The sequence below is a fragment of the Chiloscyllium plagiosum genome, unplaced genomic scaffold, assembly GCF_037043375.1.
Source record: "Chiloscyllium plagiosum isolate Xiang-an unplaced genomic scaffold, Cpla_swu_hap1 HiC_scaffold_30, whole genome shotgun sequence".
Lineage (NCBI taxonomy): Eukaryota > Metazoa > Chordata > Chondrichthyes > Orectolobiformes > Hemiscylliidae > Chiloscyllium > Chiloscyllium plagiosum.
Window position 1 is genome coordinate 34,825,309 of NW_028270168.1, and position 19,469 is coordinate 34,844,777.

A 19,469-nucleotide genomic window follows, 5' to 3' on the forward strand; every position below is an offset into this window, starting at 1 on the left:
ACTTCAGAAGAGGAGGTCATTAGAAAGGTTGCCAGATCATTGCCCACCATTTCTCCTGCTGACAGTAACAATTACCTTCCCACTGCTCCTACTCAACATCCACATAATGGTACTTTCCAACAGGGATCATTATCTCTTGATGTATTTTTGTTCCCCTTGCCTGAAGCTAATGAAACTAATCTTGAGAATGCTACTGCTTGCTTTGCTGAGGACAGTTAGTTTTAGGATTGAGCCCAATAATTTCTGGATTAAAGCAATCGATTCATAATCAGATTTCCTTAAAATTTCTTATTGTGAAATTAAAAACAAATTTTATTCAAGTGTCTGTGGAGAATATGGATTGATATTTTCAAGCTTGTTGGAGTGGATAATGAAGGTGGTTGGGATGGGGGAGGAGAGAACAAATGAATTCTGAGAAGGTTTGGGCAAAAGTAGAGGTGACCTGTTCATCGGCCTCTTTTCACATTTAGCTGTTCAATACAATGCAGTGGTGCAGAAAATAGTGCTACCAGTTGAATATTTTCAAAGCATTGAAAGGTCAGCAGCAATATGTCTATTCTGAAACTGTGGTGTATGGGAAACAAATTTTTAAATTCAAAACTATCACTAAGTACTGTTACGCTCCTTGCACATTCTTTGGCCAATGATTTTAAACTTGGCAGGCAATGGCGCTGGGGGAAGATTAACGTAGTGACCAGGCAGACACCACTGTAAGCCTGCAACTTTCCCAACCCCCACAGTTCAATTACTGACTGTTCTGAAGGTTGTGGTGGCCTGTTGCTAAAAAGGGCATTGTGTAATGGATCTGAAAGGGTTAATGCTGAAGAATGCCTTGGGCACCACTCCACTTGATAACATTTTTTGGACTTAATAGGGAGAACTCAGGATCTTGAAGGAGTAGGACCCAGTGTCTAGGTCTTCCTCAAAGTCTTTGTAACAATATGTAACACTTTAATGTCACTTTATACCTAATTGTGATCAAGCAAACACTATGTCTTGTTTAAGACGAGAACCCTTCTCATTAGACTACCTAGTAGTTTGTCTCGACCATCCTAGATGCTGTAGCTTCCTATAAAGCAAAAGGATGGTGGTAGTAAATCTACCTGATACCTCATAGTGCTGAGGTTTTATCTTCCCACATGGTGCAGCTTCCATTCAGCTGCCTCCTATAGCTTTAAGAAGGCTGCTTGTTCAGTCATTCAGTGGTTAAGAAGGGCTTAACACTCAAGGGCTTTAGAAAAGAAGTCGGCTTTGTGCCAAGATTCAACCGCAGAATCGAGATTCAGTGGTAAGAAGCACTTCAGACCTGGTAGGAGACCTGTAGCACCAATAGTGAACATGCAACTCCATGGGCTGGAGGACTACTCACTCCCAGGCATATTGTGTTGGGTGGTGATAGTTCATAGGAATGGCCTCGAGTTAAGGTTCAGTCAGAGTGAATGGAAATTAGAGGCTCTGAGAGTAAAGCTGAAGTCTCTGGTCAGCAAGAGAAGACATTAATAAATGGCACAGTTTACAGATTGGGAGCAAGTACATACAGTTCAGATTAAGTGTCACTCTATAATGAGTGGGCACCAGAGTGCACAGATAAATTAAGGAAAATCGAGGTAACAAAAGCAACTGAGAACAAGATCACAGACACAGGAAAGTTACAAAGCCAGTATTAAAGCAATAACAAAGCAACTTAGAAGCCAAAGCAAATAAAGTCCAATAGAAGAGGCAAGTTAAGAGGCTGCAGAAAGGCAGGATATTCATTAATTAAATCATGTTAATGGCAGAAAGTAAGTATTTAAAACACACAGCTGCGTGTATCCAAAAAAAAACCAATGAGGATTATTATTTAGAGCTGCAGGCAGTAGGAATAATCTAAGAGAAAAACCAATTAATGAAACAGGATTCATTTGGTAAAACAGTGAAGAGAATGGCAATCGCTGAAGCTGCAGGCAGCATGATTTATTTAGTAAAACAATTAAGGAAATGGGAATTATTTTAAGGCTGTAATTAGTTGATCCATCTAGAGAAGCTGTAAAAGCTGTGCAAATATTCCATTTTATTTGCAAAAGGTTGGAACCCCCCATTTTGACTGATGGAATGCAATGATAATCTTCAGTATATCAGTCTGCAGCAGTAGCAATCTTATACTGCAAAATTAAAATCTTCTAAAACAAGGGAAATAAACAATCACATTAGGAAGACATTGTATCAGAAATAATATTGCCAGGGAAGAATTCATAGCAAAGACCGGTAAAATAAAACAGAAGTGGACATCTTGGAGAGAGCAGATCTTAAGATGCAAAGTAGATTGCAAAGCAGAAACAATCAGAAACAGAAATATTATGTACAATTTGGAGTTTAATATTTCAGCTCAAAAAAGTGTAAAGGAAGCAATATGTAATTTTGAAGAAGTTCTGAAACCTTTTGATAATTATTTTAACATTAGAACAAATAAAATATTTCATCAAGCAAGGTTGAATAGAAGTGTTTAGCTTTCAGAAATAATTTTATCAGTGATTTGTAAAGACTAGTGGAAAAATAGGGCTATGAAGATTTCATGTCAGAATTCAGGGATGGAATTGTTGTTGGAATTTCTGATGAGTTTTTGTCAAGTTTTTGACAGTCCAAAGAAGATTAAATTTTGAGGAAGGTATTCAAAGATGAGTTAAGTAGAGGTCCAGTGCAGCATAGATTAGCGCTAAGAGGAGAAGTTTAAATTTATCATAAAATAACCAGCAGAATTAAATCAGTTCCTAAGTTAGAAAGCCTTGGAAAATTTTGATTTGGCAAATTGATTTTATTGCATTCACTATCTTGCCAGCTATCTCCTTTAGAATTCTAAGCTGTATGTAATCAGGTTCAGGGAATTATCCAGTTTCAGTCCCTTAAGTTTCTCCAATTCTTTTGCTCTGCTGATATGAACAGTAACTTTTCCTTGTCTTTTTTTAATTTCCTAGATTTTCCAAAATTGCCTGAGTTTGGGAGTGGTTCCATCAGATTGTATTTGGCAAATGTAATACTAGTTCTCATAAAAGGGGGAAGAGAGAAAACAGGGGATCACAGGCCAGTTAGCCTAACATCAGTCATTGGTAAACTGCTGGAATCTATTCTGCTTGAGCTCTCTATGTGAAGGTAGGTTTAAGATGGTAATCTCCACCATCTGTGTGGCAAGGAGGCATGTCCTGAATTTACGAGGTAAAAACAATGACTGCAGATGCTGGAAACCAGATTCTGGATTAGTGGTGCTGGAAGAGCACAGCAGTTCAGGCAGCATCCAAGGAGCTTCGAAATCGACGTTTCGGGCAAAAGTCCTTCATCAGGAATAAAGGCAGTGAGCCTGGAGCATGGAGAGATAAGCTAGAGGAGGGTGTGGGTGGGGAGAAAGTAGCATAGAGTACAATGGGTGAGTGGGGGAGGGGATGAAGGTGAAAGGTCAGGGAGGAGAGGGTGGAGTGGATAGGTGGAAAAGGAGATAGGCAGGTAGGACAAGTCCAGACAAGTCATGGGGACAGTGCTGAGCTGGAAGTTTAGAATTAGGGTGAGGTGGGGGAAGGGGAAATGAGGAAACTGTTGAAGTCGACATTGATGCCCTAGGGTTGAAGTGTTCCGAGGCGGAAGATGAGGCGTTCTTCCTCCAGGCGTCTGGTGGTGAGGGAGCGGCGGTGTAGGAGGCCCAGGACCTCCATGTCCTCGGCAGAGTGGGAGGAGGAGTTGAAATGTTGGGCCACGGGGCGGTGTGGTTGATTGGTGCGGGTGTCCCAGAGATGTTCCCTAAAGCGCTCTGCTAGGAGGCGCCCAGTCTCCCCAATGGGAGTAACGGATACAATAAATGATATTAGTGGATGTGCAAGTAAAACTTTGATGGATGTAGAAGGCTCCTTTAGGGCCTTGGTTAGAAGTGAGGGAGGAGATGTGGGCGCAGGTTTTACAGTTCCTGTGGTGGCAGGGGAAAGTGCCAGGATGGGAGGGTGGGTTGTAGGGGGGCGTGGACCTGACCAGGTAGTCATGGAGGGAAAGGGGTGGGGAGGGAAATATATCCCTGGTGGTGGGGTCTGTTTGGTGGTGGCAGAAATGTCGGCGAATGATTTGGTTTATGCGAAGGTTGGTAGAATTTACCCCAGCGAGAAAGGGATTCAAGTCTTATGCTGTTTACACTAATGTGGTCTATATTGGCTTTCAAGCTGACTGAGCACACCAGTCTCCCAACGTGTCTGGGCGCTGTGGCAACCTACACTTTTACATGCATGTCATAACAATGGAGAGTGATGGTGGAGGATTCAAGTTATTTTCATCACACAGCTGACCAGAACATTTCCTGCACAGGCTAAGGATAAGGGATTAATCATATAGGATTGACATGTTAAGAAAATACTTCACTCAAAGGTCTGTGAATCCCTATAGGTTGTGGATGATTATTGAACACTTTTCAAATGCAATCCAGATAGATCTTGGTCCCTCAGGGAATCAGGGATATGAAAATCAGATGGGGTCGTGGAATTGAAGCCCAAGGTCAGCCATGATCAGACTGAATGGCGAGGCAGGCTTCATGGGCTGTATAGTCTACTCCTATTTGCTGTGATCTATTTCTCATGCAGTGCATTATCAATCTCAGAAGGGTCTGGAAAAACAGTAGCATTGACAGAGAATTTGGCACAAAGTGAAGTAGCTTGATATCTCATTAATGAGGGGTGTGTTTGAAGGAGAAGCAGAACTGGGGAAAGATGACAGCTGCGTCGTGTATGTATCAGGAAGGTGTCTCAGTGAGACTTGGGTTCAAATCTAGTGTATAAATTTCCACCAAGGAATGCACTGAGGTTGCATTAAAAATAGACAAATAGAAATCATGCCGCAAGCAGTAAATTCCATTGTCTAAGAGCATCAATATATATCAAAATTTACAGATTAAGAACATTGGACTTGACATAAAAACATAAAATGGTGAAACAGTTTCAGAACAGTTTACTCAACATCTGAAAACAGAAGTTAGGCTAATATTACAGGACTGGTGCCTGATCCACAGAGAAATATTAAACTACCTTTCTCTTTCAAATGCAGACTGACCAGAATTTTTGTAAATTTGTACAATACTTTCTCTGTCACCAAAAAATTAGTAATCCTTGTACTGTACAGTTATCCTCTTTTCCTGATATTACTTCACTAACAGAATGGTGAGCTAGTCCAGCTTTCCTTATTATTGACCACATTGAAGTGTACTGGGAAAAGCTAACCAAACTGAATGTTGGCAGGTTCAATTTATCTTTGGGTGCATTCAGTACTATTGATAATTGTGATGTCCATGTGAGAAGAAACAACTAAGTGTCACGTTTGTCACAATTAAGCAACAAATGCAGAAATCTAAAGCAGGACTCTCATTATTAATTTGAGTTTTAAAAAACTGTTGAAAAAGGATTATAATTTAATTTTAGAATCCCTATTTCTTTGTGTGGAATAGTCTGTCAGATAGAGTCATAGAGATGTACAGCATGGAAACAGACTCTCTGGTCCAACCTATCCATGCCAACCAGATATCCTTACCCAATCTAGACTCACCTGCCAGCATCCGACCGATATCCCTCCAAACTCTTCCCATTCATATACCCATTCAAATGCATCTTAAATGTTGCAATTGTATCAGCCTCACCCACATCCTCTAGCAGCTCATTCCATACATGTACCACCCTCTGCGTGAAAAAGTTGCCCCTTAGGTCTCTTTTATATCTTTCCCCTCTCACCCTAAACCTGTGCCCTCTCGCTCTGGACTCCCCGGCCCCAGGGAAAAGACTTTGCCTATTTACCCTATCCAGGCCCCTCATAATTTTGTAAACCTCTATGAGGTCACCCCTCAGCCTCTGATGCTCCAGGGAAAACAACCCCAGTCTGTTCAGCCTCTCCCTGGATAGGAAGGAGACCAGAACTGCATGCAATATTCCACCAGTGGCCTAACCAACGTCCTGTACAGCTGCAACATGACCTCCCAACTCCTGTACTCAATACTCTGACCAATAAAGGAAAGCATACCAAACACCTTCTTCACTATCCTATTTACCTACGACTCCACTTTCAAGGAGCTATGAACCTGCACTCCAAGATCTCTTTGTTCAGCAACATTCCCTAGGATCTTACCATTAAGTGTATACGTCCTGCTAAGATTTGCTTTCCCAAAATGCAGCACCTCGCATTTATCTGAATTAAACTCCATCTGCTACTTCTCAGTCCATTGGCCCATCTGGTCAAGATCCTAATGTAATCTGAGGTAACCCTCTTCGCTGTCCAGTACACCTCCAAATTTAGTATCATTTGCAAACTTGCCAACTATACCTCTTATGCTCACATCCAAATCATTTATGTAAATGACCGATCCACTGGTCACAGGCTTCCAGTCTGAAAAACAACCCTCCACCACCACCCTCTGTCTTCTACCTTTGAGCCAGTTCTGTATTCAAATGGCTAGTTCTCCCTGTATTCCGTGAGATCTAACTTTGCTAATCAATCTCCCATGGGGAACCTTGCCGAACACCTTACTGAAGTCCATATAGATCACATCTACTGCGCTGCCCTCATCAATCTTCTTTATTACTTTCTCAAAAAACTCAATCAAGTTTGTGAGACATGATTTCCCACGCACAAAACCATGTTGACTATCCCAAATCAGTCCTTGCCTTTCAAAATACATGTACAATGATGAATTCTGGTAATTTTATCAGGGAACTTGGCTTGGAAGAGTTTTTGAAATGTTATGAGTGTGAGGCAACTCACAACATGCACACACACCCATATGCAAATACATACTTGAATCTTGCATAGCCTCAATAAATTGTTCTTCTACCCTCATCCTGTCAAACTCAATAACTCCTTGAAATAAAATTATCTGCATTGAACTGAGGTAGGCTGTTTAGTATGTGAAGCCTCTCACACCATTCAATTGCTGGTCATCACCTGGGACTGAATTCTCAGAAAACTTTGAAAACTGAAGTCTGCTTTTTCAAAACAGAAATAGAAGCGCAATGCTGTGGTTCATCATAGTTGCTTCGTACTCAGTTTTAAAAGGGGTCGTGCTGGATAGACTCTTTAAAGATGAGGGAAGCAGTTTGAGATATGTGAAAAGTTGATGCAACAAAACAGAGATACAATTCCCCTTACTTCCCAAAATGAACACACACAACTACTATGATTTACCATATTCTGCTGACATAGTCGGTAAAACTGCTGGAACTTCTGTGACATGAGAAGCTGGGCACTGCCTACTGCGCTGCGAATCTTCTCAAGTACTGAAACACAAGACAGAGTGCATTAAATTCTGAATACAATCATTGCATCAGGGCACAGAGTTGTTTATCATAAGTAAACAACAATATTCAGATCACTTCCCTGAGCATGTATCAATCTCCTCATGAAGGGAGTCAAGCAATCTGTTCCCAGGACTCTGCCAATGCCACTCTTCAGCTGCTCTGAAAAGCGAATTGCCCAATTACAATGATATAGACAGAAGGGCATTGAGTCATATGCTTACTCTGGCAGCTGGTGAGCCAGACAAAATGCCAGGAGATTGAAAGAGGGAGCAAAAATAAGTCAATAGACATAATGACTTAAAGGGGACAAAGTGCGTCAGTATTATGAGCACAATAGTCAAATCTGTGATTTAAAAGATAACCATCCTTTTTCATGAGACATTAGCAGTGTTCATTCAATTTACTTTCTGCAATGTCTTGTTACAGTGTGGATGGCATGTTTTGAAAGATAGTGGAAGCAGATTCAAACAGTAATGTTCTAAAGGAAATGGTTTCTTAGCTTGCAAAGGAAAAGATTGCAGGGTTATAGGGAAAATGTGGAAAAGTGGGGTTAATTGGATATATGTGTCACAGAGCCAGCATTGGTGTCAGAGGCTGAATGTCCACCTTCTGTAGTTTAATTTGAGGACATAGACTGAAGCGGAGTGTTAGCCTGAAAATCAGATCACATTCATTTAAAGTTTTGGATTATGCTAAAAAAAAATGAATGTTTTTTTTCCAGCTGCTGATCAGTTCACAATTTTACTGTATAAACACTCAAATGGAAAATAAAATTGTGGAAATTCCCTGTTACTTCAGCAAGTTCAACAACTTATACATTAAGTAAGATCCTATTTTGGATCTTCAAGTTGTGCATAGTTAGCAAACGTTATACAGGATTCCAGCTGGACTTACTTCCCCATTCTAGGGAGAGTCCAAAATCATCACCTTTGACTGTAAACAAATGTCAGGTAAAGTTGTGTGGGGCTGGTACACACAGTCAAACTGTCTGTCAACATTTGTTGTAAAATCACGCACATGAACTGTAACCATCGGGCGGTGAATGGTAATTATGAAACCATATTCTGGCAATCTACAACTTCAGAAAGGGGAGGGGGGAAAATGACACCAATGCTGGCTCTCTGACACATATATCCAATTAACCCCACTTTTCAACTCATTTATATTTTCTTTGCAAACTTTGTTTAGTTCATTTTTATTCATTCACAGAATGTGGGCTTTGCTGGCTGGGCCAGCATTTATTTCTTACCCTTAGAAGTCCTGAGGATAGCTGAGAGTTAACCACATTTTGTGGGTCTGAAGTCATGTGTAGGCCAGACCAGGGAAGGGCAGCAGATTCCTTCCTTCAAGGATATTTGTAAATCAGGTTGGTTTTTCCTGACAATCAGCAATTGTTTCACTGTTATCATTCGACTCTCAGTTCCAGAGTTTTGTTGAATTCAACCTCAACCGCCTGCCATGGTCCCGGGTCCCCAGAACATTATCTGGATTAATAGTCTCCTAAATAGTACCACTAGGCCATCGGTTCCCAAAGTTTGGATCTAATCAAACATATTCGCAGAAAAATAGTAAATGTTCCTTAGGAAGACAGAATGATAAAGAAAGATTATTGGGGATGTGCCGGAATGTAGAGTTGAGGTCAGCCATGATCTTACTGAATGCCACAGCAGGCTCGAAGGGCTGAGTGGCCTACTCCTGTGCTGTGTTTGTGTGTTCATAGTTGGAAGGAATTTTACTGCAATTCCTGTGCATGTCTGATCCAGGTTGCTTCAGGTCTTATGTTCCCAGCTGTGGGAATGTTGTAAGTCGGGCAGTGGGAAAACAAAATTTAAGAACGGTATAACTCAGCAATTTGTATGCATGGAGTAACAGTGAGACGGCATTCTGGGCAGAGGCTTGGGACAGTGAATTCAAAGCACTGAAGGTTGCTAAAGTAACCAAAGAGAAATGCATGAAAATTATAGCAAGGAAAAATACGCTGTTATTTACCAATAAGAGATTTGATTAGTTCAGTTATTAAATGGCTACAATAGTGCCAATGGCAGAGGTTGACTGTTATTCTGTCTGAGGAAGACATACCACCTATCTCCTAGCCTTATCCCTCAGTGAGGAAGGCAATGATAAACCAGCTCTGACAAAAACAGATCAAGGTGAAGCATTTGGAGACAATGAGCCTAGGAAGTGCCTTTGGGCACAGCATCTTTCCATGGAATGGATTGTCGAACCAGCTTACCCTCTTCAGGTAGGTCATTTTCCTCAGCTTCTCTCTCCATCTGCTGACACCATCCTTCTAATCGTTCCACTTCTGCCTGCAGTAACTTGATAAACCAGTCACCGTCTCTGTGGCATGGAGATATTCTGCCAGGATCTGGGAGGCTGTGAACACTGGCCTCTCCCCAGTGGTCCTGGCGCTGGGCGTCTGCACTATCATAGCGCATTCGGTAATCCTCCTTGTACGCCCATTGTCCTTGTGTGTGAACAGTTCTGAATGAAGTGTACTCATTGGAATGCTCTGGCTCTGAGGAATGCCGCTCGAATGATTGGCCAAACTGAAATCCCTTGTCCTCTGTGCTCACACACAGGCCAGGAATACCCTCCAATTCAAGGTCTGCCTGAACACTCGTTGTCACACTGTTTGAACGCTTAAATCTGGCATGCCTAGAGAAACCAAATATGAATAATTAATATGCAAGCTACAAGACGTCTTGGGATTTTATCCATTCCTCTTTTCCACCCTGCTCTCCTGAAGGTGATATCTGAAATGACAGCATAGGTTTGGACGCTGAGGCCATCTCTCCAACTGCACTCCCCCACTCACAGTCCCACCCACACAACAACACTAGCACCTTGCCTGCCTGCCTGCCTGCCTGCCTGTGGTCTCTGTCAAATGACAATTCCATGTACGAGTCTGGACTATGAAAAGCAGGACAGTCAAGCCTGATCATCTTTTCATGTGACTTACACACACATACACTTTACACCAGATAGATGAGGAATGGAATCGTTATGTTGCCTTGTTAACTTATTTAGCCAAAAGAGACGAAGCAAAAAACCATACGGCACAGTGTGTAGGTCAGTTAATTCAGCACAAACAAAAATCAGCTAAGACCTGGAACAGTCATGGTCAGTAAGGTTTAGTACCATTCCTGATGAAGGGTTTTTGCCCGAAGCATTGATTTTCCAGGTCCTTGGATGCTGCCTGACCTGCTGTGCTTTTCCAGCACCACACTCTCGACTCTGATCTTCAGCATCTGCAGACCTCACTTTTGCCAAAGTTTAGTACCATGCCAGGCAGTGATTTCTTTTTAGCACCAAGCCATTTTGGTTTGTTAGTCACCAAGGAAGGAACCACAATAAACCAGACTCTTCCTTGAAACACATGGGGCTGGATTTTCACCTCCCAATAGTTGTGTCGGTTGGGTCATGAAATGTTGAACTTCATTTTTTTTTGCTGGAGAAACAATTTTCTGCTTCCTAAACCTTCCTGACCCTACACCAACTTTGTGTGGGACAGTTGGGATGTTGGGAAAGCCTTGGGTGCAAAGCCCACAATTACCTCTTCACCTTTTTAAACCGTAAACAAAAACACCTCTTTGGAGAGTTCACACAGGGGGAGGGCTGGTGTGGAGTTAGGAACATTTTGAAAGTATAAGAGTAATAATTTGTTTTGACACCTTCAAACATTATGATTCAATGCTGTATTGTAATGTAAATTTGTTTTCAATGCAGTGATTTGTCATCAGGATCTGTCCTGTAAACCTAAGTTGACTTCCCCATTGACTTGCCACGTATAAGTTTATCAAGCATTTTAGGACAATTTCAGTGTTGTATAGCATCAAAATACATTTCAAAAAGGGGAAGGGGGGGTAAGGTTTAAGGACTTTAAACATTAAAACAGGAGTAGGCCTTGCAGCCTATTGAGCCTGGCCCACCATTCCATATCAAGACTGATCATATACCTTAATGGCACATTCCCACACTATCTCCATTTCCCTTGATATCATAATTTTATTCATTCCGGACTCAAATCTGCTCAATGATAAGCTTTCACTGCCCCGCGGTCGAAAACTTTAAAGATTCACCATTCTGAGTGAAGAAATTCTTGCTCACTTGAGTCTTAAATGGCCTACCCTCATCCTGAGACTATTCCCATAAGTCTCAGTCTCAGATTTACCAGTCAGGGGAAACATATTACCTAAAGTTACCCTAACCTGTCCTGTAAGAATTCTGTAATTTACAATGATATTGGCCCTCATTCCATGAAACTCTACAGATTAATCTGGTGAACCTCTGTCAGACTCTGTCAATGGTATAGATAAGGAGGCTGAAACTATACAGAATGTATCGGTCAGCTTCTACACAACCATAACAAAGCATATTTACTCCTACACTCAATCGTCTTGTGATGAAGGCCATCATGCTGTTTGCCTTCCTAATTGCTTGCTGCACTTGCATATTAACCTTTGTGACTTGTGAACAAAGATGCCTGCAACTCTTTGATCCCCAGTAAATTCCAACTTCTTACCGTTTAGAAAATATTCTACCTTTGCATTTTTTTGACCAACATGAATAAATTCACAATAAATTCTAACTGCCATGTTCTAACCTATTCACTGAGCCTGTCAGGTCCCTTTTACTGGGAGCAGAGGTGCTGTGTTGGAGAATCAAGTTGACCTTTCTGACCAGCTGGGCCCGCACCCCCAGTCCATAGACAAGTGTGGCTTGAAAAATGCATAACCCAGTGTGAAAAGACACAAATCCCAGGAAAAGTCACATGTAAGTCTGTGAACGTTTCAGAAGGTGCAAGAGTACGCAGGTCAGGTTTTCCAAAGCCCACTCAAAAATCTGGGTCTTAGAGTTACAAAGACAGCAGCTTTTATTTACTTTTCCATAGCATTCCCTCCCATACACAGAAATGGCTGAAAGCGCTTTTTATGGTAGTACACACCAAGCCAAATGATGCTGGGGTGCAGAGGAGGGGATTGCTCTCGAAGAAGTGGAGGGAATAAAAGAATAGTCAAAGAGGAAACACTTAAAGTATTTGATAATACAGATCAAAGTAACAAGAAAGCTGTGCAGCAGAACACAGTTCTTCAAACTGGAGTCTCATCACCAATAAAGAAACAGATCTTTTAAAACTTATTCATGGCATGTGGGTATTGTTGGCGAGATTGGCTTATACTTTCAATCCCTTTATTGAGCTGGTGAGGGTGAACTACTCTGAACTGTTACTGAAGTTGTTGATTTGCATCACAGCTCTATGGAACTGCATAGCTCACTAGGCCATTTCAGAGGGCAGTTGAAAGTCAATCATAGTGTTGTGGGGCTGAAATCACACACTGGCTAGACCACATAAATGGAACAGGCTTCCTTAGCTCTCTACAATCATTAATCAACTGAGTGCTTATAACAATATAATATGCTTCTGTTCACTTTACTGTGATCAGCCTTTTATTCCCAGGTTTCCTTCAAGAAGGGTTCGAAGTCTCAATTTGTCATAGAGACCTCAATTCACATTGTATGGATTTGTTCCTTGTTCTAGTCAGTCAATCAAACCCAGTACTGAATTAAGGAACAGGAACGTATCAGAAAAAGTGCAAAGTAGATTCCCAGGATATTGCTTTACAGGGAAGGTCATTTGTGTCTGTGTGGTCAATTTGAAACAGCTGTTCGTTTTGTTCAAATCCCCTGCTATTCCCTCAGAAGTCTTCAGTCTTCTTTTTAAATATTTGTAGACTCTCTGTTAAAATCTATCATGAATTCTGCTTCCAATACAATATTTAAGGGCTCCCAACAATCCCTTTATTGTGACACTATGCCCTCTGGTCCAAGACTCTCCCCATGGTGGAAATATCTTTTCAGCATTAACTCTCTCAAGCCCTTTGAGAATCCTACATGTTTCAATGAGAACACCTCTAATTCTTCCAAACTCCAGTGTGTAGAATCCCAAAATGTTCAGCCTTTGCTCATAAGATAATCCCTCCATATCAGGGATCATCTGAGTGAATCTTCTCTGAATTGCTCCAATGAAATGATCACTGAGCCACCGTGTTCTAACACCATGGGCTCTTATTTTATGGCTTAATCTTTTGTGATGTACCTGGTCAAACGTCTTCTGGAACTCCAATACAACACATCTATTGGTTCCCCTCAATCTGCTCTGATTGAGACTTCATCAAAAAAACTCTATTAAATTAGTTAAATATGATTTCTGTTTCATGAACCCATGCTGAATCTGCTACTACTTCCTTAATAATTGATTCCAATACTTTTCTAACAATAGATGTTATGCTAGTTGGCCTGTAGTTATCTGTTTTATTTTTTGCCTTCCTCCCTTTTTGAATAGGGTGTCAAATTGGGAGTCTTACAATCATCTGGTACTTTTCCAGAATCTAAGGATTTTTGGAAAATTAATAGCAATGCATCCACTATCTCTGCTGCAACTTCTTTTAGGATCTTACAATGTAAGCCATAAGAGCCAGGACCAGAGTCAACTATAATTATTGCTCTATTCTTTTCATGTGCTCCTCTTATTTGTTAACTTATAGCCTTTCCTACAGATTGGGGTCTGGTTGGGGTCTGTACACGACACCTATCAATGTCTTCTTTCCCATGCTGTTTTTTTTACCTCCGCCCAAATGGACTTTACAGCTACAAACCTAGACTGTCTCTTACAACTGTCCTCATTTCACCTCTTTTTGACAGTGTTAACCCATCACCTTTACCATCCCTTCTGTCTAACCAAAAAGTCAAATATCCCTGAATGTTAAGCTCCCAGTTTTGATCTCCTTGTAATCATGTTTCCATATTGGCTATGAGGTCTTAGTCATTTACCTCCATTTGTATTGTCAGTTTATTTATCTTATTTTGAATACTTCTTGCATTAAGATACAAAGCTTTTAAATTTGTTCTATGATTGAATCTTCCTACACTTTTATGGTTCCTTGATACGACATGACATTCTGTCCCTTCCTTTTATTTTCTGGTAACAATCCTCTCACTAACCTTCAATCCTATTTTCTCTTCTACCTTTGGTTTGCTAATTTTCTATGTAACTGAATGCCAGCCCCATCTACAGATCAGTTATGCAATTCTTCTGGACTCTGGTCCAGCATGATTCACATGGAGCCCATCTCATCAGAACAGATCCTTCTTTCTCCAGTTCTCCAGTTCTATTGCCAATGTCCCATGAATTTGAACCCATTTCTCAAAACCCATTTGACCCTGTGCCAATTTACTTGCAGCTTCAGGAAGTAATCTGGAAATTAGTACCTTTTCTTTATCACTCATATTCCCTCAGCATCTTGGTCCGTCTTGCACAAAGCCATGCTGACTATCCTTATCTTTCAGAATCACTTCCAACAACTTACCCACCACCGCTATCAGACTCATAGGTCTCTGGTTCCCCAATCTCTCCTTACATCTTTTCTTAAATAAAGGAACAACATTAACCATCCTCCAGTGCTTCAGCATCTCGCCTGTGGTTACTGACAATACAAATATTTCCGCTGGGGTCCCTGCGATTTGCTCCCTAATGTTCCACAATGTTCTGGGATACACTTAATCAGGTCCTGGAGATTTATTTACCTTTATGTTTTCCAAGACCTCCAGCACTTCCTCTTCTGTAATGTAAACTGTTTTCCATAATATCAATATGTATTTCCCCGTGTTCTCTAGATTCTATTTCCTTCTCCACAGGAAAAACTGACTCCAAATATTCATTTAACATCTCTCCCATCTCCTGTGGTCCCACGCATAGGCAACGTCATTGACTTTTAAGGGGCTATACTCTCTCTCTAACTGCTCTTCTGCTCTTAACGTATGTGTAGAATCTCTTTGGATTATCTTTAACTTTATCTGTCATGGCTATCTCATATCTTCTCTTTGCCTTCCTGATTTTCCTCTTTAGAATGCCCCTTCACTTTATAGAATCATTTGGTCCCAGTTATGTATATCTAATTTTTTATTCTTAACTAGAACCTCAATATCTTTATTCATCTATTGTTTCCTAATCTTACCAGCTTTACCTTTCCCTTTAACAGGAAGATAGTATTCTGAACTGTCATTATCACACTTTTGAAAACCTCCCAATTGTCCATTTACCTATGAACAGTCTACTTCAATCAACTTTTGAGAGTTCTTGTCTCCTACCTTTTAAATGGGCCTTACTCTAATTAAAAAGTTTAACTTTTATAGAAGGCCTTTCCTTTTCTGTAACTGTTTTATAACTAATGGAATTATGATCACTAGTCCCAAAGTGTTCCCCAACTAACACTTCAGTCACTTGTGCTGCTTTATTTCCCAAGAGAAGGTCAAGCTTTGCTCCTTCTCTAGTAGGTACATTCACATATTGACAAAGAAAATTTTCTTGAACACACTTAACAAATTCCTTGCCATCCAAACCTTTAAAACTATGGCAGCCCCAATCAGTGTTTGGGAAATGAAAATTCCCTACTATTACAACCCCATTATTCTTACATATATCTGAGATCTCTCTACACATTTGCTCCTCAATTTCCCTCAGACTATGGGGAGCCTTTGGTACAATCCCCTCATGGTGATCATCCCTTTCTTATTTCTAATTTCAACCCATATATTTTCACATCATCAGAACATAGAGGCATTTCCATCAATATTTACAGGACTATCTTTTTATTAATAGTTATCCTTCCTAATTGATCCAAATTCTCCTCTTGTACTCATTCACCTAGAATATCATAACCTTCTGTAAATATGTGGTGATAATGTCTTTCCCTCATCCTTCCTAGTGAGGTTTCTAGTTTAATTTGTATTTGATCCTAGTTTGTCTTTAAGAATTCTTTGACTTGTCATTTATAGGTGTATGCAAGGCAGCAATCAAAGTACCCAAGTATTTTGGCATGCAGAACTGGTCCTAAAGTTTCCCAGATCACCAAAGGAAATACACCCCTGAGAGTGACCAACTGGAGCAAAGTCAACCCTGTCAACAGAATATAAGGAAATGGTGAGGAGCCGATCCCCTAATCACAGGCTGGTTTTCTCCCATGTAGGCTCACTATGACCCCATCAGCAGCAAATTAGGAAAGAAGCAGCCTGTGATTTGAGGAATGAGTCAACAGTCAGCATTGGCAGAGGACTTGGGGGCAGGAAGAGGAAGTGAGCTCACTGGGCAAAGGAAGAAGGTCCAAAACAAGGCCAGTGAGGCTGGAGTTAGAGACCTGAGCATGTGGCCAGAAGCAGAGGCCCGTGGAGTGATGCTAAGGATTGGAGGGGAAGTGAGGTGCAGAGTGAGTAGCTGTTGTGGTTGGGAGGTGATGGGACATCTGGGGAGGCATAGAGGAGCTGAAGTGGTGTGGGCCTGAGTGCGGGTAGGGATGGGAGGAGCTGTGGAGGAAGACGGACTGTTGCTGGGGTGAGTTGTGGGGGGGGTGCTAGGATGTAGGGAGACGGTCTGCAAATTGGGCAGCAGATCTGCAAAGGATGTAAAGGATTTAAAATAATATAAAGGGTCTGAAATGATGAGACAACATTTTATAACTTTTCAACAAAGCAATATGGACTAAGAAAACGGAGGAAATGAATCCTTAGCAAAATAGTGTGGAGCCTCTGGATTAAAACTGCAGGGGTACAGGAGATACTGCATGGGGAAAATGTGGTACATGCAATTGTCACAAATATTGTGTCAATTAAACTGGTTCATTTCATAAAGAAATGTATTTATGCAATATCATTTTTAAACTGCCTTATATATTCTGAATTACTTGAGGTGCAATGACCGTTTGAGATAAGCATGCAACCATTTAGCTGTAACCTCATCAGTCCATAGGTAAGTGTGAGAGTTGTTCTTTCAAAAATACTTTTGTTGCTAACTTTTGTTTATTGTCTTGGGTTGATTTATACACAGTGATGTCGAGGAAATAAATGTTTCCTTCTTATGTTGTGTTTTTAAGATTATTGGAATAGTAACCCTTTTCAGCATATTGTTGAATTCTTCTCATTCTGCTTCTGCAAGAGGTCAAATTACCCCCTTATTTTAACACAAACATAGAAGACATTGTTACACACAATGGCTCACAGCAAGAGCAGTTAGAACTGCTGCCTCACAGCGCCAGGGACCTAGATTCGATTTCACCCGCAGGCGATTGCACATTCTCCCCATCTCTGCATTGGTTTCCTCTGGTTGCTCTGGTTTCCTCCCACAGTCCAAAGTTTTGCAGGTTAGATGGATTGGGCATGCTAAACTGCCCATATTGTCCAGGGATGTGCAGGCTAGGCGGATTAGCCATGGGAAATGCCAGGATAGGGTTGGGGGGGGGGGGGGGGGGGGGGCGGAGGTGTGGTGAGTCTGGGTGGGATGCTCCTCGGAGGGTTGGTGTGGACTTGATGGGAAAAATAGCTTGCTTCCACACTGTAGGGTATTTATGATTATGCAATGAAGAAGTTAGCAAGAGTGGTAAAGGAGTCTGTGAAAACCATAAAGGAGCTCCTGAGAAATCTCAAGAGTTGGGCTCAGAAAAGAAAAGAAAATATTTTGAACACTGATGCAGAGATATGCAGCTGATGTTGGGTGCAGCAAGGCCATGCAGGGTCTCTGGAAAGAACAGTAACAACGTTAAAATTAGCTCGCTAAGGCACCGAGAGCTACTGAAAGTTGTTTGGGGCAGAGGCCGGGCCAGAACTGAGCAGTTCTGATGGCAGATCATTGATGTGAAATAGTAACTTTGTACATCTCTGCACTGATGCTTCTGAATGTGGTATTTCCAGCTTTTCTGTTGTTTTGCCAATTGAATGAATTGCATTTTGTTGATATTTAGCAGGAGAATACAGATCTTTATCCTGGTTAAGCAAGAGAAGAAAAGACAATAGCCTTGGGGTTGACAGAGGAGAAGCTGAGTGTCATCAAGTATAGTGTTAGTTCCAAAATTTTCACTTAGCGAGGCGCTCACTTCTGGGAATGCTTTTCAGTAATCAGGACCACACATTATATAACACTCTCATTGATGTTCATTTCGTGCGGGGCAATCGGGGAAATAAATTATTTACTTGCAGCAGAGAATTGTTTATTTCACAGCCAGCAGGGAAAATGATTCCTTGAACGAAGACACTAATCACCCACTAAACAAATGGATAAGGCTGGCTGAAGAGCTATGAGGAGAACTCCACAACAGGCGAAAGGAACACTTCTGAGACTACTGAATTTTCAATGACTTGTAATGGACTAGTGAACAGGTACTGGCAGCTGAGCAGAAGTACGGTGCTTTCTAGATACTGCAATGAGAAAAGGGGAGAAAAATAGCTTTCCACACTGGGTAGGAGGCTCAATCTCTCGATTGAACCTTTAGAGAGTGGAATCCTCCTCTGTTGAAACTTTGCTGATGCTGCAAACTGCAAGATCACTGTTAATTCTCGGACCAAGTGTTACAGTAAAGGTGACCACTAACTCCCCCTAGTGGCTTCGTGGGCAAATGGAGTGCTGAAAGAAGTCAACTGCTTTGGATTCTCATATGGTGGTGGGTTAATCTTTCTCAGGGAGAACCCCAGAGACATGGTAGGTGGAGGCAATACGGCATCACACTGGGCTAGGCAAAGAGGAAAGCAAATCAGCTCAGGATACGTTTGGGCTTTTGTGCATGTTTAAACGTTGTTTGAGGACAGGAGCAGGTTTGACTATGATGAACAACTAAATAAAAAATGCCACACAATAAGAATAGCTTCACTTGAGAGCTTGGTTCTGGGGCATTCCCTGACACCAGTGGAAACACACCCCAGGGTAAAGAAGCACTTTGAGATCTGGCAGCAAACAAAGGTGTAACAATCTGTGAAGAGACATTGGATTCACAATCAGGTCAATGATCTTTTTCAATCATCGACCTTAGAAATAAACACTGTTTCTCTCCCCTTGTACTGCTGTCCTGCGATTTTCTTTTTCCCAACACTTTTTGTTCCTGATTTATGAGACAGAATTCTGTAAATTGAAATGGGTGTCACTAATGTCAGCACAAATCATACTTTTAACATTTACTGATCCTGCACTCCCAGGATGGAGCCAAATTCACAACGAGTGAGAGTCACAAGTATCATATTTCTGTAACATAATGCCTATTTGTTGCCCAGTGAGTTCTTTGAATATTGGATTGGTGAATGTTAGTCAATGGACCTTCTGCAAAAGCATCTGGCAAGCAAATGTGATTCCTTACAAACACATTA

The 19,469-nt window shown here is 41.2% G+C and overlaps 1 protein-coding gene across 6 annotated transcripts in view; it reads right to left on the reverse strand.

Moving 5' to 3' along the window:
- Positions 1-19,469, reverse strand: part of LOC122563716 (disks large-associated protein 2) — a 706,137-nt gene that overhangs the window by 25,106 nt on the left and 661,562 nt on the right. For all 6 annotated transcript variants that reach the window (XM_087976892.1, XM_043717840.2, XM_087976893.1 and 3 more), the window contains 2 exons: positions 9,517-9,941; positions 7,171-7,262 (listed from right to left, as the gene is read on the reverse strand). In XM_087976892.1, coding sequence (XP_087833018.1) covers positions 7,171-7,262; positions 9,517-9,941 — 517 coding nt within the window. The remainder of the gene's footprint in view (positions 1-7,170; positions 7,263-9,516; positions 9,942-19,469) is intronic.